Source organism: Phocoena phocoena, chromosome 1 (assembly GCF_963924675.1).
Source record: "Phocoena phocoena chromosome 1, mPhoPho1.1, whole genome shotgun sequence".
Lineage (NCBI taxonomy): Eukaryota > Metazoa > Chordata > Mammalia > Artiodactyla > Phocoenidae > Phocoena > Phocoena phocoena.
The window spans coordinates 41,508,571-41,533,350 of NC_089219.1; the positions used below are offsets into that span (position 1 = coordinate 41,508,571).

General features: G+C 42.2%; 1 protein-coding gene across 4 annotated transcripts in view; it reads left to right on the forward strand.

Moving 5' to 3' along the window:
• ELAVL4 (ELAV like RNA binding protein 4) overlaps window positions 1–24,780 on the forward strand; it is an 87,154-nt gene that overhangs the window by 42,573 nt on the left and 19,801 nt on the right. For all 4 annotated transcript variants that reach the window (XM_065893397.1, XM_065893405.1, XM_065893421.1 and 1 more), the window contains one exon: window positions 18,195–18,298. In XM_065893397.1, the coding sequence (XP_065749469.1) occupies window positions 18,195–18,298 (104 nt within the window). The remainder of the gene's footprint in view (window positions 1–18,194; window positions 18,299–24,780) is intronic.

Genomic DNA, 24,780 nt, shown 5'->3' on the forward strand with positions numbered 1-24,780 from the left:
TTTTACAGTCGAAGAAACTTGGACTTAGGAGCAATTGAGTCATTTGCCCAAGGTGACTTAGCTCCCAAGTAGGGGAGCTGGGACTCGAACTCTTGGCTGTCTGACTAATTGTGAGTTATCCCATTATAGTTTATCTCTGGCAGTTTCCCTGAAGATACTAAACTGGCATCTCCCCTATACAAATCAATTCAGCTTATATTGCCTAGGGAATGAAAACTTTTAGTACAGGGAAAATATAATTAGAATTCAAAATCTTTTGTTTTGGAAAATAGCATGCTATGCATTGAATTAAATAAATGCCAGTGCTTTTCCCCTTTTTTCCTTTTTTTTTTTTCACACCTTTACTGGAGTATAATTGCTTTACAATGGTGTGTTAGTTTCTGCTTTATAACAAAGTGAATCAGCTGTACGTATACATATATCCCCATATCTCCTCCCTCTTGAGCCTCCCTCCCACTCTCCCTATCCCACCCCTCTAGGTGGTCACAAAGCACCGAGCTGATCTCCCTGTGCTATGCGGCTGCTTCCCACTAGCTATCTATTTTACATGTGGTAGTGTATATATGTCCATGCCACTCTCTCACTAATGCCAGTGTTTTTAAATTAAGCAGGTTGCTGCTTACCTGAACAAGGAAGCATAGACTTGGAGTGGTTTTTACCTTCAGATCCTCTCTTCACAAAATACCCCTCACTGTGTTCTCCTTTTCTTTATCTTGCAAGCACCGTATTGAAATGGATGCTGCCTTAAGTTTAAGCATACTTAAAACCCGGCCTCAATTATGCATATCCAAGAAAATCCCAAGATATTGATTAGCTAAATGAACTTTTCTACATGCATATCAGAGGGATATTCGTTAACGATGGGAAGAGTAGAGGAAATAGTAGCATTTATCAGCATATTTTGCTGCTGATTTTGAAAATGTACTTGGTACAGTACAATGTGCCTCTTGAATTCAGAGGAAAATCAGGCAGATTTGCATCTGCTATTTTATTTATCACCTCCCTGCAGTCATTTTGTACGTAGTCCACAAAGAAGAATAAAAGAATTTTGAATTGTTGACTTGGGGAGGGGGTTGATTATTACTGGAGGTGAATGGAAAATGTTTAGGTATGGAGAAGATTTGGGAAACTAATGCAGTTACAGAACAGGAGAATAGGGGTCTGCTTTATTAAGGGGAACTTAGAGAATGTCAGAACGTTAAGTGCAGACAGTAAGCCATATAATCACTGTGCCTCTTACACACCCATCAAGGGCAATCAGAGACCTCCCATCCTTTCTAATTAGGACAGGTTGGCAATTGAGTGTAGCTGTGAGGTTTAGAGTTTGTGCAGGCACAGTCTTTTTCTTTGGACACATTTCTTTCCCCAGGACGGCAATAGACAGGATTATAGACCAGGTATGGTTTCCTTTTGCCCCCTGGCTATCTTTCCCTTCATCTTCCCTTCCAAATCAGAGGGTTCTGCCCTGCTTCTGAACTCAGATAACCCGTAGGAAAATATTCTCACATCCCAAGAGAGATGTCTCAGAGGATTTTTACCTAGGATGTGAATCAGGACTGGGTATTTTAAGGATTTTCTATTTCTGTACTTTAGCTGACTGTTTGGTTCATAAGACCAATTCCTTGTTCACTAACCACCCCTCCTTCCCCCAACACATAAACACACCCGCCACACACACACTCACTCACTTTCCCCTTCTCTGTAAAATGACCTGCTTGATTGAGACTAGGAACTATGCAGGAAGGTAATGTCAAACTGAAATTTCCACACATTATCTAAAAATGTAATTCGTCAGCTTCAGGGTAGGAGGAAAGTGCTTTCTGAAATGTGTTAATGGGAAATTCATTTTTTTCTTGTCTTCTGTGAGCTGTGGTAGTGGTGATTTCTTTTTTCACTCTGCCTCCACCCTGCCCCCATTCCACATTTCCCTTACTGCTCTTAATTGATGAACTCTGTTATCTGTCTTTTATTCCTTGTTAGAACTAAAGATCTTTTTAAGTTGCCTTTTTGTTTTTTCTACGGCCCCAAATTGAACTTTGATGGGAGAAGATATTTCTAGTTTGGAAAGAAGATAAAATTCAGATGGAGGCTATATATTTGTATAAGGCTTTTACATTTGTAAAACATTTTCAATCGGCCAATTATATTTATTTAGTGTCTGCTCCCTCAGGCCAAATAAATGTTATTTACTTTCCTTCTCTTCTCTTAAATTCTGTATCAGGTTCTGTGAGGAAGCTAAAAAGGGTAAGACATTGTTTGTGCCCACATGTTGCTGCTAGCAGGGCCAATGAGTGGGGGAGGCCAGGACAAATCACAGGACCCTACAGAAGTCTGCAGGTCTGGGAGGGGCTGGGAGCCTGCTTATGATGCAGAAAAGTGGTGCCACCTTGCTGTTTTGTGTGGGGGTGGGGGGTGGGGGGGGGTTGTTTTGTTTTTCACCAAAGCCCAAACTCACCTTTCCTGACCCTAGCTGTTAATTTCACTGGAAAGATAGCACAAAAGGATTCATAACAGAACAATGAAGTTGGAGGTTTGCCCACTGTGTGTCAGCTACAGTGCTAGGCACGCCGTATATGTCATCTCATTGAAGCTTTGTACCAGTTATGCACGGTCAATGGTATTGTCCCCATTTTACAGATAAGAAAGCCAAGGCTTAGAGTCAGTTAGCTGGAGAGTGCAAAACCTATGGTCTTTCTATTCCCTTACCTGCCTCTGCTGAATGAAGAAGAAGAAAACATCAGCTATGGGTGTTCAGAGGATAAAAAGATCACTGTGGGCTGGGGTTCTCAGAGCAGGTGTCAAATAGGAGCAAGCCTTGAACTTGGTAGAGAGTACATTGTAGTCTGTGTACACAGACCAGTACACAGCTGAGCCAAGTTTCAGAGATATCTTCAAGGGATAATGAATAGAATAGTCAGGACTACTCTGGGGGGTAAAGTTAGTACCCCCTTTGTGTTTATGAAATAAGTTCAGAGAGTTTAAGTAATTTATCCAAGGCCATAGCTAATAAGTTCTGGAGCTATGGTTTGACTCCAAAGTGTGTTCCTTCTGCTTCGCTAATAAATAACCTGACCTAACACAGGAGGTGGACGACTTTCAGACTTACCACGGTGTCTGTGATTTGAGAATCATTGTTTTTCTTGCTGAGGTCAGGGCCATGTTCTCTGAGTGACTCTCTTTCCACCTACTTCAATTTCTTGCTGATTTATAAGTTTGGTTTTCTGCTTGGCCCTTGTTTTGTAGTTGGATGTCTGGTGAAACAAGGCGCCATTTACACTAAGTGGATGCAGCTAATTAGGGTAATTACCCTAACTCCTGTGGCTGCTAATAGAATTTCTCATCACAAACGTCTTAAATCAGATTAAATAGTTTTATTGGTAGTATGAGCATAAAATATATACTTAATAATCCCTGATATTTGCCTTTCATGTTTATTTTCAAAGATTTTTATATTCAGTACCTCCTCTGACCCTATTAAAGTAGCCAATATAGGCAATGTCTATACTTACTTTACAGATAAGGCCAGTGTACCCCAAAGAAGAAACATTTGGCTTCTTATTTTCCTTTCTTTTTCTTCCTCTCTTTTTTATTTTCTTGGCTTGTTTCCTGTCCTGCCTCCTTATTTATTTATATGCCAGTTGATCCAAAAAGGATTTGAATTGGCTTATGAGATGTAAAAGAGCTAAAATTAAAATAGCCATAGATTTTTTTAAAAAAACAAGGTAGAAGGGAAATGGGTATAGAATGGTAAAAGGAGACCAGAGAGAAAATTTGTAAATTATATGTCACTAGGTGACTTGTCTGAGAAGTAACAGACCACCTGGCCCCCTAGTCTGTGTTTTCTTTACGTCAAGGAAATACGGATGGTGACAACCTTGATCCCCTTCTCAAATGGTAACCAGGATCTCAGCCCTTCTCCCCTTCCCACCACACTCACTAGAGCCTCTGACCGTGGAGCCCACTGCCAGCTCTACTACAGGATAGGATATGAAGCCTGAAATCACATACATAGAGTTTTCCTTTTTTCAAATTAAATCCATGTTGGATTGATCGACTTGTTTTTTATGGCCAGAGCAAGCAGCCACACAGAGAAGCTGCCTGAGTGGAGTCCCTGTTTACATTAACATAGGGTGTAGACAGTGTGCCAAAGGAGGCGTCCTGAAGCGAGATTCTTTGCCTGCTGCCCTGGACTGAGGTATTGGTGGCTTCTGAGTCTCCGCACTCTTCCCCCTTCCCCTCACTCCCAAGGTTGGGCACACAGGAACGTCAGTCCTCTGCTTCCATCTCCCTGGTGAGGGTTCCTACACTGAATCCTGGCAGGTTCCCCATTGTCTGGGACCCTGAGCTGGACAAGAAAGAAAGAGGAAAAAATGAATGTCACTCTCACTTCCTGGCCCTGGCCCTGGAAACTGCAACTAGTTCTCAGCTGCCTTTTCTCTTTCCGGTGCCCCTCACCAGTCAGTGGAGCCTTCCCAATGAGACAGGCCAACCTTTAAGTACAAAAGAAATGAGCACTTACCCAAGAGCTCTACACTCCCCAACACACACAAACATACACACACACACACACACCAACTTCCTGGTCAAAAATACCAGATGCAGTGCATTGGACTAACCAGAAGTGAGACAGATGTCAGTCAAAGTCCTACACCACAACCCCCTTCCTCCACACACACACACTTAATAGATGCAGGCATGGCCTTGCATAACTCACTGTATTCCCCTGGACCTCCATTTTCTCAATATACAGTAAAAAGATAAATCCTTACCCTACCTTCTTTGGATAGTACTTGTGAGTTCAAACCAGGTGACAGATAAAGACACTTGTAAACTAAAACAACCTATAAATGTGAGGGACCCCTTCTATCCCATAACTCCTTCCCTCTTCTCTGTAAGTGTTCTACCACTGGGCCAACAAACAGACAAAAGGAGAGGAGTGGGAAAGTGGATTTCTGTCCTGGTTCAGTCCTCAGTATGTAATTCCAAGGACCAAGTAGGAGAAGGCAGGAGGATGGAATGGGAACTCAGACTTATTAAGTACTAGAAACCAGTCACTTTATGTGTGTTATCTCATTTAATCCTGACCTTGCCCCCAAGAGGTAATGGTGACCCCATTCTTCAGATGAGGAAACCAAGGCTCATGGAGTTTAAAATGACTGACCTGAAGTCACACAGTTGGCAGGTGGCCAAGCTGTCTGCATACCTGTGTCTCTCTGACCACATGCTGCTGCCAATTGGGATAGGAGTCCTTCACAGAGAGGGTTCCCTGCATTCTGCTGTTTCATCCTGAGTTGTGAACGTGGCTGTGTAGGATGTATCCCCGTAAGCCTCAGAAATAGCTACAGTAATAATGCACTTGACTAATGCAGTTTTAGTGGTTCTGGAAGATTATAAATTAAAGCCTTTAGTTCAATATTTGAAAATGTCAGGATGGTTTCTGAGATTGTTTTAAAAATCAGGCCACCTTTATGAGTGGCAACATGAAGAAATGGAAAGATCCACCAAGTTCTCGTTCTAGCGCTCGCTCTGGGGTTTGCAGTGGATCAAGCCGTTGGGTGCCTCAGGTTGTTGTGCATAAGATGGGGATAACACTGGCTCTTTCCACCGCACCGTGTGTTGTGACGTCAGGTGAGCTGCTAATGTGTCATTAAGTCGTTGAAGTGCTATACCAATCAGGATATTACTGTGGTCACCTGGAAGATAGGATCTTGTAAGCAGGGGATTTCTGAGGGTAAAGTAAATACTAAAACTCCTGTGATAAGCTAGCTTTGCCTTCTAGTCTGCCTTCCAAATGTTTTGTTCAGTTATCTACGTACATCTCAACAAAAGCTGATTACCTCTCTCAGACATCAGTGTGTAACTGTTATTAATGCTCACGCTGATCAAATTACAATGCCACAGATCCTACTTGCACTTTGATATTAGATTTTGGATTCCGGTCTATAATGAATGATTTTTCTCCATGCATTGGAAAAATTGGTTAGCAGAGTTCATAAGAAAGTTTAATTAGCAGGCTGTTTGTGAAAATAGCGGCTGTGAGTCATCGTTCAGAATGAACTAACATTTCTCAGGGTTGAATTTGTTCTTCTGTTCCTTGAGCAGCCACACAGGATCCTTGTGTTTGGGAAGCTGGTGTCTGCATGCTGCCCACTTGAACTGCATCGTGTAATAAACTAATGACAAAACCAGCAGATTTGAAAAGCCAGAGAGGAAGAGGAGGTGTAGGGTGTTTATATATTTGTGTATGTGTGTCTGTGTCTTCCAGGGGAATATCGTGGACCTACTATAATCCAGGATTGTGTGAGGCAGGAGGGCCTAGTGATTAAGAGCTAGCTGCTCTGTATGCATCCCAACCTCACCACTTACTAGCTGTATAGCAGGAAAATGTTTACTCTCTTTGTGCCTCGGTTTTCTCATTTGTAAGATAGGGCTATTGATAGGATTATTGTGAGCATCAGTATATGTAAAACACTCAGAACAGCACCTGACATATATAATTCTCACAGCAGTTCTGCAAGGTGTAGGTTTTATTTGCTCTATTTAACAGGTGAGGAAACAGAACTCAGAAAGGTTAAGTAACTTGTCCCAGGTCACACAGCTTCTAAGTGGCAGGGAAAAGTTGAACCCATGTTTGTTTGACTTCAAAATCTCTATTTTTACCTACAGTACTGTACTGCCTCCCAGGGTTGTATGCCTAGTTAGTTAAATATAGATAGTGTTCGTGTGTATGCCTGTATGTACGTACCTATAAGTGTGTGTTCCTGCTTGGGGTCCACATAGCCACGCACAATTTTGTTTTGTTTTTCCTCTGGATCTTTGGTTCTCCTAGTGAAACACCTTGAGCTCGTCGCATGCTGATTACTGATACATAGTGAGCTAGAACCAGACTTGTGCAATGTGTACTAACATGCGAATATATACACAGATGTCTGACCCCCTCCCCACTGTGCATTTCTGTCCTGTGTCTAGATTATCCCAGAAGCAAGTCTGTGTGATGTCTTCTGAGAAACAGAATCATGGACTATCACAGTGAAAAGAGACCTTAGAGGTATTCTCTGGCTTGGTCTCCTTGTTTTCTGCTGGTGCTTCTGGTATCTTAGGAACTATAGCTCAGAATCGGGGTCCACACCCACCCACCTTAGGGTAATTATATCTTGAGACAGTATTCAGTCCTGTTTGAAAGAGTAATGTTCATTTGGAAATCCCATCTAAAAGTCTTTCCCAAGGGTATTTAATAGGTAATATGTTTTTTTAAATAGGTTATGTGACTGCATGAGTTTGGGAAACTGAAGTAAACCAAGTTATAAAGGATTTCTTTTTATTACTACGTCTCTGAGTCTGTGCTAATGTGTGTTATAAATCTTAAAAAGAACGGTATATAATATGTAACATTACCCAAAGAAGCCTTTCTTCTCCAGCAGTTTGTGGACTGTACATTCTTAGCCAGGAGGGAGAAATGGAGCTCCATTAGGGATAAGTTTTCCGGGTAGAAGGAAAGAAGACAGTTTGAGCCAGTTACTACCTGATGACCTCATTTCTTTTGTTAAGAAAGAGGTGGGGTCATCTACTGCATGTGGATGGGCAAGTGGAGGCCTTGGTGTCCCAGGAAAGTGTTACCGACTCCCAAAAGGGACACAAGATGATGCCATATGGGTCCATATCTCTAGCACCAGCAAAGTCCCATCACATACTAGGCATTTTTGTTGAAAATTATTGAGTACTGGGTATGTTCTGGGAATTATTTAATTTATGGATTCGTTTGGTCTCCTGACTGTCAGGGTGATGTTTCATTTTCCATCACCTGAAAGAGCTGAGCCATTAGAAAGTGCTTACATTTGATGATTCTCACACAGATCTCAGGCACTCCTTCATTTTCACCTCTCCCAGGTATTTGACTCAGTGTAATGAAGCTGGTCACACTTGCTTGGTGCAGCCATTCCCCCAGAAGCCTTTAGCTTTTAAAAAAAATAACAAAAGAACATGGCTTCCCTCCTCCATTCTTACTCCACAGACCCATTTCTGTGTGAGTTCTTTTGTTCTTGGGTTTTGATTTCTTTATTTTGTCTTATTTCTTAACTGTAAGGTGAAGAAAAGGGAAAATATACTTTTGCTTCTTCTTTCTTTTCTTTTTTTCATGCATCTGGGGAATTTCTTTCTTTTTCAACATTTGTTGGAGCCAAACTGAGCTTTCAGACCACAGTCGTGAGCTTCCTGAGGGTACTTCACTATCATTGAACTCCTTGATGGGAGGGACGGGAAGTTCCACACAGCCGTTAGTGGTTAAGTCCCAAGGCCAGAGAACCCCATGCCCTTAGTTCAGAGAAGACACTGGCAAAGGTTTTCAGACAAAATTCTTCTGCAACTCATATTTGACATCCTGACTTAGCTTTGCACAGACCAGTTATTTATCTCACCTCCTTCGCTGAGAGCCGTGAATTTTCTTTTACTTCGAATAAAGGCAATTTTAATAGATTTATATTCAGTTAGTACTTATGAAACATCTCCCTTGTGCCAAGCCCTCTCACATAACTTATCTTAATTAATTTAAATCCCAATATGATATCAGGAGCCTCCACCTGCCCTTTATAAGAATAGTGTCTGATGGGAGTTTTAGAAGTAATTTTCTTTGTGCCTAAATACCGCAATTCCTTTCACCCACAGACGTTTCACCCATAGACAATCTCGTTTTGCCCAAAGGCTGATTACAGTGTATATAATTAGTATTAACCTGATAACTTTTTCTGCCTCTTCTTCCTTTGTTGCTAAACCCTTCTCTGACATCAGCGGCAGTCCTGGAATCACCTGTTGGTTCACATCCATTCTAGGGGGAAGGTCTTGTCTGTCTGACACCGAGAACTCTGTTTCACATGAGAGTAAGCCAACCAAGAGTTAAGAATTCTAGTTCATTTCTTTGGCAAGCTGGGTGTTTGCCAAATTCCTCCTCTTTTTGTTTTGACCCTTGTTAAAAATATTTAAATATGTGACTATTCTTTCCTGTCTGTAAGAGTATTCTGAACATAATTTAATTTAATGTTGCTCCTATTAAGAATCTCTTACTGCCCCAGGGTCATCAGTCTGAACATTTCTTTTTGTGTGATAAATGCTGAAGGTAAGCTAGTTGTCACTGAGGCTTCTATTTTCCCTGGTACTTTACCTAGAATACATTTTCCTTTGGGTTTTTTTTTAACTAAGTCTAAGTACTTGATACTAGCTTTTTATCCTATGAATCGCCTTTCTTTCCTGAACAGGCAGAAGAAAAATAAGGTTCAGATTAGTTCAGTTTTTTCATTTATTGAGGCTTATTATTGAAGTGTATGTTTGAATATCTGTCACTTGGAGCAACTTACTTTATAGAACAAACCAAAAGAGTAAGTTTTTTAAAAAGCACTCCTTTGAGAACTGATTGGTTGGCTTTCTTTATGAAATAGTGTAGCTTTGTAACTGGTCCTTCCTGCTTTCGGGACTCCTGGAAATCATCATATACACTCTGAATTTCCATGTACCTCACCCCAGTAACAGAGGTATTGTTTTACATCTACTTGAACAGTTTGGTTGATATCATCTCTGAAATCAAGAAACTGTTGAAAGCTTTATTTGTCAATTATACCTCAGTAAAGCTGGAAAAAAAGAAATAAAGCACTCAGTATACATAGTAAGCACTCAAAAAATGATAACTATATTTTTACTATTAATTTGATTATTGAATTCATACATTCATTCATTCAACATAGATTTACTGAAAGCCTACTATGTGCCAGACATTGGTTGTACCAAGATTAATAAGACCCATGTCCCTGCCCTAAGGAACTTAGGGTTCACTGAGAAATACATTTAGTTCGACAAGTTTATGTTGACTGCCCACTATGGACCAAGTGCTTTGCTTGTTATCATCTTGATGCCGCATGACGAGCTCTCAACTGGGAAGTTTCATCTGCTTAGGAAGCCAGAATGTAGCCTCTGGAAATAACCAAGTACTGATTCAATGTAATTTTAAATACTTTGGGAATTCAGAATAAGAAGGCTGGGTCCTGCTTTTTTTAATAGTGTTTGTTGTTGGCAGAGAGCAGAGGCACTCAAAATTTCAGATGTCTAAATGATTCCTAAATCAGTGCCAGAGGTATGGGGAGATCTCATGTATACATCTGAGCACTCAACTTAGAATCGATATTGACAGTTCAGGTTGACATCAGCTGCACTGGCCTCCTGGAAGTAATAGCTATAAACTGAATAGCAGTCTTCTCTCCTCAAGGGATAGATGCTTAAGCTGTCCCCTCCTCCTGGAACGCCCTTCTCTGTCTATGACCTGGCTATCTCCTATCAATCTTTTCAAATTAGTCTCAACTCAGTTATATCCTCCAGAAAGCCCTCTCTCCTTCTCACTGTCACAACACTTAGCCACACTCTACTATAGTTGTTGATTCACAGTTCTGATTTTCTTACTAGACCATGAACTGCTTGCTTCTTCCTTGGTCCTCAGTTGCCAAATCTGTAGAAGAGACTCAAAGATGATTGATAGTTAAGTCCTTTCCAAGACTGTCATTCTATGACCTACCAGATCAAGTTTGACAGACACAACCAATGTGGAAGATGGGAATGGGATACTTTGGGGTATATATTGAAATTAAATGGAAAGAATGAAGACTTGGAGATAGTACTAGAAAACCCAGTCTCTCTCAAAGTCTCAGGCACACCGTGCTGTGTCAGGGCAGGTGTTTAACACACAAATCAGCACATATTCAAGAAACCAGGGCACAGCAGAAAGTGCACAGGCTCTGAAGTCAGATGGGTCTGGCTACTATTCTCTAGCCAAATAACCCTGGTTGTGTTATTTCTCCTTTTGAAGCCTCAGTTTCCCCTTCTGTAAAACAGGGATGGAAATGCCTGCTTCAGAGGTTGTAAAGATTTAAATCATAATATATGTAAAGTGCTTCGCCCACAGTAGGTGCTTAATAAATATTCTCTATTATTTTTACTTTCTCAGTTAGAAATCAGGATAAACTGTGAGCATGGGGTCTCAAATAAATATAATTTAGAACCTTTGTGTCTTAGCATTAGAAGGTATCTTATGAATTGATCTTGTTAACTGCTGCAACATCTCCTGATAAAATGTAGATCTGTTTGCATAGTTCTAGTCAGGGGGCCCTTACCACCTCACAAGGCAGCCTGTATCCTTATAAAATCATTAGTAGAAAGTTCTTCCTCTTATCAAGGCAAAAATCTACTCCCTCACTTTCTTCTATTGCCTGATTCTCATTCTCTCCCTTGGGGCACCACATAGCAAGCCTACTCCTGACTTCCCATGCAGCCTTTCAAGTATTGAGCACCCCTAGAATCTTCCCTCCTTCAAGGTTAAAGCCCACAGGTCTTTCAGATGTGTCTCATGGGATCTGGTTCCATACCTCTTACCACCATCCTCTGGGAACATAGCAGAGAACAAAAAATACTTGGTTTCCGCCATCAGTGAATTGATATTCTGATTGGGGGGTTAGGGAGTGAGACAAGTCACCTGAAGGCAGGAACAATTTCTTGGTTATTGGAGGCACACTCATAGTATCTAGCATGTCGTAGGTGTCAGTTATTTGTGGAATTAGTGTGCCTATTGCATGCTATGTACTCCTATGTGAAAGAAAAGCATCAGAAACATTCTCTACCTTTGAGGAGGTTGGGCCTCATTCAGAAGATAGCATCCTCAGACGCAACGGTGTAAGGCAGTATCCACTGGGGCATGGGAGACGAAAGAAAAGAAACCAGCATCTATTGAGCCTCTGTTTATACACCAGGCACTCTACATGCATTATCACTTTCAGTACTCCTAACAACACCATGAAGAAAGTAATATTAAGTCCATTTTACAGATGAGATTACTCTAGCAAAAAGAGGCAAAGTAAGAACGCAAAATCTGCGGATGAAAAGAAAGAGCGTATACTAAGAAATCCTGAGAGCTTTCCTGTCAGAGCTTCCCTTCCCTGTGACTATGAGTTAGATGTGTAGTTTTCTCAGAAATCAGGGTGTGGAGAGGTTCATTCAACTTAGCCTCAGTCACAGAGCAATAAGCTGAAGCTGCATTTCTTACAAGTCCCCAGGGATGCCAGTGATGCTGGTACAGGGATCACACTTAGAGCAGCAAGACTTTAAACCATACTTAATTTGAGGGAATTGTGTGAACTACCAAAAGAAAATAAATCCTCTGATTAGTTGGCTCTACTAACACTTGAGTTTGCAGGAGAAAATCCAAGACTCAGACTGTCCAGCAAGTGTAAACACCCACAGAGGTGGGCTGGGAAGGAACAGAGCCATGGATGCTCTAGAATCTCAAAGCATCCCAGTCACTGTGAAGAAGGGGAAGAGTTCCCAACACAAGGGGTGTGCATCCGCTTGAGTTCTTGCCTGATGCCAGACATTGCTGTGTCTTTGCAGAGAGACCAAACCCTGTGGAGAAAAGGCATGAGCTGGGAAGTCCCACAGACCTGAGTTCATTCAAATCCTAGCCTGGAGGCCTACTTCCTGGTTGACTTGGGGCAGGTTATTTAACATTTCTTAGCCTCACTTTCCTTATCTTTACAATGGGCCTAATGGTACCCATTTCCACAGGATTAAATTAGGTAATTTTAGTAAGCCACTTAGCAGAGTGCCTGGCACAAAGTAGGCACTGAATAAATTGTAGCTTCTGTTCGTCCTCATGTTAATATAGTTAGTCCTCACGGTGATCCTGTGATTGTAAAGATAAGGGATTATCCGTGTTTTTTCCAGATAAGGGAACAGGCTGGTGAAGCTTAAATGAATTAACCAAGGATATACAGCAAGTACAGTCTTGGGCCACACATACATGAGTACATGCAGTAACAGCCTCAGAGCTCCTCTCTGACCCTCTTTAGGGTGTGTTGAAGTAGATTTCAAGGCAGTGGACAACAGGGAATGTCATCTCAGGACTGGCAGGGAGGGAGTCCTAGGATTTGAAGTTGGCTGAGGTTAACCCAGCATGTGGATTACTGCCCTGCAGGTGATCTTGAGGTGACTGGGGATTTTATCATGTGCTTTGAGAACAGAATTTCAGCCTGAGCTAAGGGTTCCAACATCCACAAAAATTCCTTACTCAACTCAGAAGGTTTCATCAACAGCAGGTACCCATCTGGCTGCCCCCTTGGGGGCTTTGCAGATGAGGGGGGTAGCTGTTCGGTTTCTGGAGAATGATGGTTTTTGAAGAAAGAAAGAGCAAAGTGTGCAGGTTGGCAGTGCAGAAATGCTGAGGCTCCTCCCGGTCAGCCCTGTGAGGGGACAGCTTCTCTGCTGCTGCCATCAGCCATAAGGATGTCATATTTAGGGTCCTGCTGTCATAACCCACAGGACCCCAAAGGCAAGGGAAAACAACTTCTCTCCAGGATGACTGGGAAATGAGGGGTTATAATCAGCTATGATGGTGACATTTCCTAGCATTTGAATACAATAAAAGTGCTTAACACAAACTATTGAAGGTAATTTACTTTTTTCTCAGGTGGTTCAAAACAACTTGAGGTATTTCAGGGCCTCAGTATAGTTGTCAACAACACTTTAGTTCCAGTGGAGTAACTGTGGATATGGCAAAGGGGACTAGATTTGGAGTCAAAAGATCTATACCAAGGGGTGAGCACACTATGGCCCAAAGGCCAAATTGAGCCCATTGCCTCTTTTTTTTCTAAATAAAGTTTTATTGGCACTCAGCCACGCTCATAAGTTTACATATTGTACATGGCTGCCTTCACGCTACAATGGCAGTGTCATCATGACAGACTGGAGGACCCACCGATCCTAAACTATTTACTGTCTCACCCTAAACATAAAACAGTTTGCCACCCCCTGATCTAGACTCAGTTTCAGCTATTCAGGTATAGTAGAGCAAATCGCTCTTCTCTCAGAACTTCAGTTTCCACATCTATAAATGATGACTCTCTCTCCCACGGGGTTGTTGGGAGACTCAAATGTGACATAATGGGTGGAAAGGCACTTTGGAAACTCAGGATTTCTTTGGAAACATGAGCCAGGATGGTTTTTATTTTTCACCTGATCTGTGCTGGAGGGGACCCACCAGGACATTTTTTGTTTGTGTTTTCCAGTCCCTGATGTCAGCTTGTTGTCCTGTTCTCCCTTTTTCACAAATACGAAATGAATTCCCCAGGTGCCCCTCTCATCCTCTTCTCCCTCCAAACATGAACACATCCTGGTCATGTGCTTACAGCAATGGCAAATTAGTACAAGTGTACGTATCCATCTGTTCCCTTATCAAATATTTGTTGAGTACCTACCATGTTCAAGTAGGCAGTCTTTATAAACTAGTTCTTGTAGGGAGAAGTGTTTGCTTTCTAAGGGGAGAAGTTAGGTATAGGAATTATTATAACAGAAGAGAAATATTGCCACATTGTAGTACGAGGACACGTCGTGTCTTTGTGTGTGTATGTGCATATGTGCACAGTTTAAAAAATAGAAATATTCAGGTGCAGATTTAAGCTTGTTAAAAACAAGAATCTGTTTAATCCAAAATACACTGAAGCGCCTTAAAAATGTAGCCATTGTGTATAACAGTTTTCCCTTGGAAACTACATTCTAATTTTAAGTTTCTATCCCAAACTGCCAAGAATGCCTTTCTTGCCCATTCATGGTCACTGGGCCTCTTACCCAAGCCTGCTGGTCAGGACTGCTAAGGACTGGTCACAAGTAAGGGTTGTAGGTCACCTGGGCATCAAGGAGCAGGCACTCACTATAGTTTCTGAATATTGGAGGTAGTCTTCATTTTATAACATTGTATCTTGTCTGTAATGATTTTGTTTTTTCTTTATTGGTGATTCAGTAAACATAACTTCAATGATTTAATTTGTATGCTTGGCTTGCTATCAAAATAAGCTCATAAACTGGGAGCAAAATAAAGTTTGTTTTAATTTTCCGTTCTGAAATTACTGTTGCCATACCTGTGTGGCCAAATCTCGCTGCTGCTGATAAAGGGAGAGAATGAAGCTGTTTGAGAAGAAGAAAGAAAAAAAAAAAAACCTCATCTATTTCTGGGATGCATATAGACACACTTAGTTCTAGGCTCCAGACTGGGTCCCCTGGGCCTTCCCAGCATGGGCGCTCTCTTGGTCCTCGTAGAAATAGTGTTGGTATTCTTTGTGAATAGGTTTCATTTGTATTTTTCTATGTTCTGTGTACAATTTAAATACAGAAATGCAAATCTAAAACCCATCACCAGTATAGGGCCACCAAAATTAAAACATAAAATTCTTCCTCATTTTACTCTCCCTCACTGCTAAAACAGTTTCTGAAAGAAATGAGGCTTGGGTTTTTATATTTTCTACCTAGGGATCTAATCCTCTCAAGAGTGTTTTAAAAGAATATGCTTCACTCCACTGAGTATTTTTTATGAGACTTAGCTGTATTCCTTCCGTGATGGCAAAGAAGCACGTCAAGAAGCCCGTTCATGAACCAGGCTAAGCACAGGTAGATCTATTGTGCTGCCAGTTTATCTCATATCTTTCAATTCACAGGCAAGCCTTTCCACCTCTCTCCTCCTCCTGTTCAGTGCAGTGTCCTGTTTTAGAGTTTGCAGTTCATTATTTCATATCAAGGAAATCCTCTGATCTTTTATCCCTTTTCTTTCTGAAACGGTGTTCATCTACTTTTTAGTTTTCCCCAAAGCACCCTCATTCGTGACATTAAATGCAGTCCCTCTCTAAAGCTAGAGCAGGTGAGCGTAACATGGTTGTGCTGATTGCAGTCAGGTACTAAGGTGATGGTGGGTTTGGGACTACACGGGCAGGTGGGTAGATGTGGCGTATCTTGCTGGGCAGGAGTCTTTCCTTCACTTGACCTTCAGAACCTTCCTAGAAGCTGAGTGTGTTTTCCTTCCTCCTGAAGCAATGTTCTAAAATAAAGATAAAATATAGAATATAAAAATCATAGCCACTATATATATTTAAGGTTTCCGTAAACATATGAATAACTGGAAAGAAAGATAGTATATCAGGGAACATGCACCACTGGTAGGCATGACAAATTCTTCCACATATATCCCATCAGTACAATGAGTCATTGTTAAGTGGTTAAGTGCAGTTAAGTGGTGAGTGTTTTGTCTGTATTTTTCGTATTTCATTTTAATTTTATACAAATTAAACTTAGTTGGATAGATTGACTCTGACCTGTTTCCTAGAACTCATACATAAGGTTTGTCATTGAGATTATTACTTTAAAAGTGCCCTCTAAAGCCCCTCAATTTGGTGCATGACTGTTTAAAAGAAATAACTGTAAGACTTTTACAGCAATTTTTAAGGCTTCTCTTATATACAAGGTAAATAAGGACTGATAAATTTGCATGATGAAAATAGATTTAATTAGGCGAATTTAGCCAGGCTTGATGAGGTGAAGCTGAACTTAGGACGAATGATACTTTTAAACCAATGAATTAGTCTCATGTATTTTTGGATTTGCAAAAAATTTTCTGAGAACATGTAGCAGGGTCTCGTATTCACACACACCTCTTTCTCTAACTGTTACTCTCCTGTGTGTGTGTGCATGCGTGTGTGTGCACACATGCACTCGCCACTCATACACACACACCTCTCACACACTACACGTAACCCAGTGAAATAGAAAGAGAAGGGCCCTGGTAGCTACAGCGTGCTCAACGTTTTCTCCCCCTTCTTCAGTTACTAATTCTGGCTGGTGAAGGGCATATCTGGCGAAGTTTGCGCCTGTCTTTCCTGTTCTAACCCTGTTATTCCAAAACAGAAGGAATACCCTAATGTATTGTCATTTGGGGTTTTCCATTTTGGGGACAAAAACGCAGCTCAGTTTCCTCATGATTCTCTTTACTTCCACCCTATAAAGGATAATAAAGTCATCCATCTTCTGATCCGGAACCCAACTTGTTTTCCCAGGTTCCCTCCTACGACCAACACAAACACAGACATTCACCAGCAAAACAGAAGCTGTTGGAAAGATTTTTTGGCTGCTGAAGTGGGCTCCTGTCACCAGGACATGGCAGACTTTTTGCTGTATTGTCTCCCAGCCCTGGTCTGAGTGTACTCCAAAGAGAGCTTTATGTAATCAGTCTTTCCTGACATGTGACGTCCTGTCATTTTCCTCCCCTTCGGCTCTGCTGCCGCCCACAAATCAATAACATTGCCTGGGAAGTTCAAGCTGGCTTTGCAGCCACCCCAAGCTCTGTATTTCTTAAAGAGTATGTCAGAAAATGTAAAGTTTCCTAATGATATTTTTGGCTGATGACACATGGCAGAGCTGATGGACTATTTATAATCAGTGGCACAATCGCAAGCACATTATTTTTATTTCACTTAGTGGGGGAGCCCTGTCACTTTTGCTACCTCTCTTTTCAGACAAGTTGATGCCATCTTCACCTAAAGTAGCTAAATCCTCTTTGCAGAGTGTATTTGTGCTCTGCAAAGTGTTAGGAGCTCCCCAGTTCTTTCCAGTAGAAGCCCCCCCATTTTTTATTGTTCTTAGGCTGGGGGAATGAGGAGGGCAATGAATGATTTGTTGCAACTGCTTTAAATTCTGGCCATGCCTTCACTTTAAATGTCTCCAGTCTTTGCTGCTCAGATCTTGCTACAGTCCTCTGAGTGTAGGCATGGATAGCATGACTGAGGCAGCAGACACAGCTACTGCATCCAGCACTTGTCCCAATTTTACAGGACTGAGCATAGCAGAGCTGTCTTTTGTTGAGCAGCTACTATGTTCTAGGTAGGCATTGCATGCTCAATATCTCGTTAACCCTCTCAAACCTGTCTGTGGCAAGTGCTGTTATCTGCAGAGAAGAAACCTCTGGAGAAAACAGGAGGTTAAGTGAATTCTCTTCAGAGTCACACAGCTGATAGGAAAAGGCCCAGGACTCCAGTTCAGAACTCTTCTAACAAACCACACCTGCTCTTTTCCACTACCCTGCCCTGCCTCTTCCCAATTAAGTGGACACTTGTGTGTATATGGTGTGGACGTGCACGGGCACTTACCTATTCCCAGCTGGGGCAGCTCCTGTGAGTTTAAAGGCTGACCAGAGTGAGAGATGGAAGAACTAGAAACTTCTCAACCTGGGAGCAAACCCTGGTATAAAAGGAACCATGTACTAGAGGGTTTTGACGCACTGCAATGGGAAGTGTTACCTTAATAAAGATAATGAGCTCTCTCTCTCTCTTTTTTAAAAAATGTTTCCACAGGACAGAGTTTAGGGTATGGATTCGTTAACTATATTGATCCAAAGGATGCAGAGAAAGCCATCAACACTTTAAATGGACTCAGACTCCAGACCAAAACCATAAAGGTAAGAGGTTACATGTTAGCTCCTTATTTGGGAGGCACTGGTTAAATTTCATTCCTTTGATCTAATAAATTCAGGCTATGAGGGAGCTGGCAGTGGCGTTCTTTATTTATTATTCAAAGGACACTTACCATCCACTGTACTAAGTGAGGGACACAGATCATTACAGAAGAAAGAGGTGAGGGTTGAGTAGAGGGAGGGGACCACAAGCTGTGGGACCTCCATTCCAGAGAGCAGGTAAGATGCCAGGAATGACTAACCCCATCAAGAGTGCCTGTGTGGGCTTCCCTGGTGGCACAGTGGTTGAGAGTCCGCCTGCCGATGCAGGGGACACGGGTTCGTGCCCCGGTCCGGGAAAATCCCACATGCCACGGAGCGGCTGGGCCCATGAGCCGTGGCCGCTGAGCCTGCGCGTCCGGAGCCTGTGCTCCGCAACGGGAGAGGCCACCACAGTGAGAGGCCCGCGTACCACAAAAAAAAAAAAAAAAAAAAAAAAAGAATGCCTGTGAGCTCAAGCCTGCAAAGATGGTCAGAGCAGAGCCAAGGGAAGAAGCTGTTCCAGGCAGAGGGAACAACACATGCAAAGCTGTGAAAATGTATATAAACATTGTGAGTGGGGAACAACATATAGAACACACTATGGCCTAAGGTTGAGCAGGGAGATGATGAAAAGATGAGGATAGGAGGTAGGCAGAGGGCTCACATGTGAGGCCAAGCATCTTGGTTTTACCTAAAGGTGAAGAGGACCCTCCTAAACAAGACTTGAAAAGGAAAAATCAGTTTAAAAGAAATGCACTGGTGTAATAGGGTCAGGTACTATAACATCTGGGGAGGAATGAAAAAGTAAACATTCTAGCAGTCCAAAAATAATCAGACTGGTAGATAATATCTCAGGAGGGGTTGTTTCAAGTCAGAAAAGAAAAACAGTCCCCCAGAGCCTGCTCCTCCAAATGGACATTTCTGTGGCTGGATAGTCACTCTCTCCGTTCAGACTTCACCTTGTGAGGATCCTTGAGGAGGTGGTGCTGTTTACTTTCGGCCCCTGACCCCTGACAGCCAGTGGTGGTCTCCTGGATGGAGCCTGCCTCTTCCTCAGCCTCCCTCTCCCTTCTTCCCCCACCTCCAGGCAGCATCCTGTTTGGGGGCAGCTGCCAGCCGATTAATGAGTCCCATCCTTCATAGCCTGTTAAACCATGGGGAGGTGTGTCCTGGGCGCTCTTATCCTCATGACAGCAGGTCTGACGCAAAGTAGGACAAAAGAGAAACCTCTCCCAGAATGGAAATCTATAGATGGCACCAGCTCTCAGCATTTGAAAACACAAAACCAGAACTTTATGGTTCAACAGAGCTACTTTTCCAACATCCAGACTGACAGGAGGCTACTGGTGTAAGAAAATCTTAGCTGGGAGGTAATCAAAACAAAACCAAAACAAAACAGAAACCTTCTCTTTTTGGAATATATTATGTGGTTATCTTTCTTTCTCTTTCTCTCTCTTTTCTTTTGTATCTTTCTTTCTTCTTTCCTTTCTTTCTTTCTTTCCCTTTCTTTCTTTCTCTCTCTTTCTTTCTTTCTTTCTTTTTCTTTCTTTCTTCCTCCACTCCCTCCCTCCTCCTTTCTTTCCTTCCTTCCTTCGTTGCCTCCTTCTTTCCTTTCTTTTAAGCCACTCTACTTTTGCAATTTAGTTTAGCTTATTTTCTAAAGATGATCGCTTTCCTGATCTCATACAGTCTGGGCTTCACAAAGACCCCAAAATGGGCTTGACACAGGTTGCCTCAGTCTCAGCTTAGAATCAGTCCCTGTGAGTTCTCTAAAGGAGAAATAATCGAGAGTTGTTTAATTATGGGGTAGTCCTCTGAGAGAGAGGAGCATTAATTTCTTTCAAAGGAAAAACATACCTATTTTCAATGTTTTGAGATGGGATGCTCTTGTCACCTGATTCTTTGATGAGGCCACACCAGGTTGAGAGGTGTATTTGTGGGTTTGATTGATTTTTTTGTGTTATCCAATTCAGCATTAGAATGTCAGACATTTGCTCTTCCCTTGATGCTCTTCCCTAATCTTAAACTGAGAAAGATGCTTTTCTTTCCTCTACAGTTTTCTTAAAACCCAAACCTCCCCAAGAGCTTAGGGTCAAATTCTTAGCCATCCATTCTGCTTTTTTAAAATAAAGTATTCCATGAAGCCATTGAAGATTCCCAAAAGGCTGAGTGGATCCGGCTTTTCTGATCTCAGAATGCAACCCCCCTGGCCCATGATGCCATCAGAAGAAGTGCTTTGTCTCAGTGGATCTTAGAAAAAAGGAACATTGATTATTTTCTTTCTGTGAAGAACCAGTCAGCCTCCTTCCCATCTCTATATCTCTTTCCCCGCTCCCTCACCCACCCTGTGCTCACCCTGAATCAAAATGCTGCCAACACATTTGCACCCAGCAGCAACGTGGGCTTCCGAGGCACTGTAGGATTCAAAATGCATGATGCCACGGCTGAATCAATAATTTCCATTCTCTACGATGAATGAAAATTTAATGTGCAAACCTGGGGATTTCAGCCCTTTCATTAAAGCGTTTATTTGCCATACTAAAAATTAAGTTTGAGTGATAGGTTCCTTTATTAACTTTTCTTCCCTTTCCTAAAGGGACACAGTGTTTCAGGTAAAAATCATATTAAAGGAAAGGAAAAAAGCAAACCCTTTTTGTGTGCTGTTAATAGTCTCATCATTTATTAATTTTTTTAAATTACTTTTCTGCCTTTCAGGCCACTATTTACTTCTTCTGCTTCAGTTTGCTTTGATAAGTGACATGAGATTTATCTCTTTGCTCTTATTCCCATGAAGGAATAAGATAACTTGCCTATCTGGAAAAAACAAGTATCATCTTTGGAAGCATGCATCATAGAAATCTCCTCAGAATCATGTAGTACGTGTTTGCAAACTTCGGTCAAGTCTGTCCCTCCTTTTGCTTCCTGCAAAACACACGACTTCAAATGTAATGTACAACATAGATGCAGGCAAACCAAGAGTTAATTCCTAAGCTTTGAAGGTTAGTGATGAACAGCTAGATTCAGGGATAGTTCTAGAAAGCCCTGAGGGAGTAGTGGAGACTATAGTGGGCTGGAGAGCACTAAAAGGGGCAGCTGTTCTTCCTCTACTACTGATTATTTAAACCCAGATCATTGTCAGATCTTCCACTTACTCAATAGAAACCAAAAGCTAGATATTTTATGCCAAATCTCCCAATTTTTAAAGGTTAAAAACCAACTCAAAGAATTTTAGAGCATTATGTAGGCAAGCCAAACAAAAAAAATTTTTTTAACATCTTTATTGGAGTGTAATTGCTTTACAATGGTGTGTTAGTTTCTGCTTTATAACAAAGTGAATCAGTTATACATATACATATGTTCCCATATCTCTTCCCTCTCGCGTCTCCCTCCCTCCCACCCTCCCTATCCCACCCCTCTAGGTGGTCACAAAGCACCGAGCTGATCTCCCTGTGCTATGCGGCTGCTTCCTACTAGCTATCTACCTTACGTTTGGTAGTGTATATATGTCCATGCCACTCTCTCACTTTGTCACAGTTTACCCTTCCCACGCCACATACCCTCAAGTCCATTTTCTAGTAGGTCTGTGTCTTTATTCCCGTCTTACCCCTAGGTTCTTCATGACATTTTTTTTCTTAGATTGCATATATATGTGTTAGCATGCGGTATTTGTTTTTCTCTTTCTGACTTACTTCACGCTGTATGACAGACTCTAGGTCCATCCACCTCACTACAAATAACTCAATTTCGTTTCTTTTATGGCTGAGTAATATTCCATTGTATATATGTGCCACATCTTCTTTATCCATTCATCTGTTGATGGACACTTAGGTTGCTTCCATGTCCTGGCTATTGTAAATAGAGCTGCAATGAACATTTTGGTACATGACTCTTTTTGAATTATGCTTTTCTCAGGGTATATGCCCAGTAGTGGGATTGCTGGGACAAACAAAACTTAAGAGATGACTTACGGAGAAGCAGTTTGCAGCCTCTGAACTCAAATTTAAATACACAAACACTATTTTGCATTTTGAAAGTGAATGATTCATTACTAGGCTGCTAGTAGAAGGTGCCCACAAATGATGGTTCCCTGTTAACAAATGTTCGTTTCCCCTTTATTAAGAGGGATGTAATGTGACTGTGTGTGAATACTGAGGGCACCTGGAGGGCAAGACCGGGCCCCTGTCCTCAAGGAGAATACAATCTTAGCATAGATACAGCATCAAAGCAGAGAAAGAGAATGCTTCTTTAAATAAGCCCCTCTAAGTAGTGTGGATGACTGCAGATAACTTGCCTATCTGGGGAAAAAAAACAAGTATCTTCAATGGAAACATGCATTACAGAGATCTCCTTGGAGCCATCTAGTACATGTTTGCAAACACATGACTGCAGAGGAATTGTTCTTTGGATTATAACTTCTTTAGTGGGAGAAAGTGGCCAGGTTCCCACGCCTCTTGGAGATTAGGCTCAGAGATGAATTGACTTGTCCGAAGGCACACAGGTGGCCAGCAGTTGAGCTGAGTTAGCATCCAAAGGTGCCGTGAAAGATTCTTCCAGAAGAGGAGCTACTTAATATGTGAGCATGAGCTGGAAAGGAAATAATAATAATAATGATAGTAATGATACCTTATATTGAGCATTTACTCTGTGTCCAACAGTATTCTAACCGCTACGCATATTTAATAACATTTAACCCTTGAAGCCTCCCTAGGGCTAGATGCTTTACACACATCAGCTCTGATTCTTAAAATAGTGATTCTCTCCTTTATACAATTGAGGAAACTGAGGCCCAAAGAGGTTAAGAGACTTATCCAGGATCACACAGTTAGTAAGAGAGATTTGGAATAAGAAAAAAATGTTTTAAAAATAACTCTGGCAATAGGTCGTCAGTGTGGGAATGTCTCACTGCCTGCTTGCTCAGCGGCACATGCATCTGTGAGTGTGTGGGTGTGTATTTGGTTCTGTACACACATGGGTTATACTCCCTGGTGAGGGAAGATATATAAAAAGCAAACAGATGAATTGCATGGCTCCTCCGGGTTCTTCAGTAAACAGACTTGTGGTTCGGGGCTTCTGCCATCAATCAGGAGACAGATCTGACTTCAGATCGTATCTTCTGAGACCCCTGCTTTGCAGGCCCTGAGCTAGGTCCTAGGACTTCGGTGACATAGGGATGGCAGTGCCCTGGAGATTCTTCCATCCGTGTGAGTCAGAGAGGCATGGGGGCCGCTTCCCTGGTGGTGCAGTGGTTGAGAGCCCGCCTGCCGATGCAGGGGACATGGGTTCGTGCCCCGGTCTGGGAGGATCCCACATGCCGCAGAGCGGCTGGGCCCGTGAGCCATGGCCGCTGAGCTTGCGCGTCCGGAGCCTGTGCTCCGCAACAGGAGAGGCCACAGCAGTGAGAGGCCTGCGTATCGCAAAAAAAAAAAAGAGAGGCATGGGGTATGGACCATGCATGGGCTTACACTGACTAGGCTGCCAAAGACCCAAAATTGGGTCTTTTCTCAGCATTTCAACCATAAACCCAGTGGGGATTATTTGCCCTGTTTAGGGCCTTGGAAGTGCTGTTTAGCTTCCAACCCCCTGTTTGTCTCCAACAGAGATCACTTTAGACGCTGAGAAGCACTGAGCAAAATGGCTGTGGGTTCTGGAAGATGATCCCCAGTACTCCTGGACCCCGCAGTGGATGCCTGTCGCAGTCCTGAACCTCTGCAGGGCATTTACAAGAGCAGCTTCTGAATTCCAGCCTCTTTCTAAGAAGCGCTCTGTTGAATGCAGTTGCAGTAGTCCAGCTCTGTGTTGCATTAATTAGGAACAAAGAAAAGTAGATGGTTCTGTAGTAGCTTCAAAAGAGGGATATGTTTACCAAAAGTTTGGATTGATATACAAGTTACACTGAGAGCCTTCAGTAAAAAGTGATCCAGAATGGGATTTGAGGATGTAGGATCCTAACCCTTTCCGTGCAGTGGGACACCTGTTTGGGTTTTAACCTGAGTTTGAGGACCAGGATTAGAGAAGCGTTCACTGCTCTGCCTCTGGAAACTCGTCTCTCACGGGAGCCACAAATATGTGAAGGAGCGCCTCTAATGCGGTGAGATGGGGACTGCCACAGGGCTGCAGGGGTTCCCACTTGATTGGGGTAGAGGAGCCGGAGTAGAGAGCTGTGCACAGTTTGAGCAGGAGAGGGATCTGATCAAAGTAAAGCTCCAAGTAGGTTCATCTGGCACTGGTGCGTCACTTAGGTTGTTTGACTGAACGAAACCAGAGGCTTGCAGGCTGCTGTGCTAGTTTTTTGTCAGCCTTAGACTTTGGTTTTCCTCAGCTCTGTTAGGAGCTTTTTTGACTCATTTTAAAAGCAAAACAGGCTTATTTATAAATAATTCGGAAAATTCATTATCATGTAATGAAGGCAATGTCAGACATTCCCAGCTCCATGCTATTAACGTTTT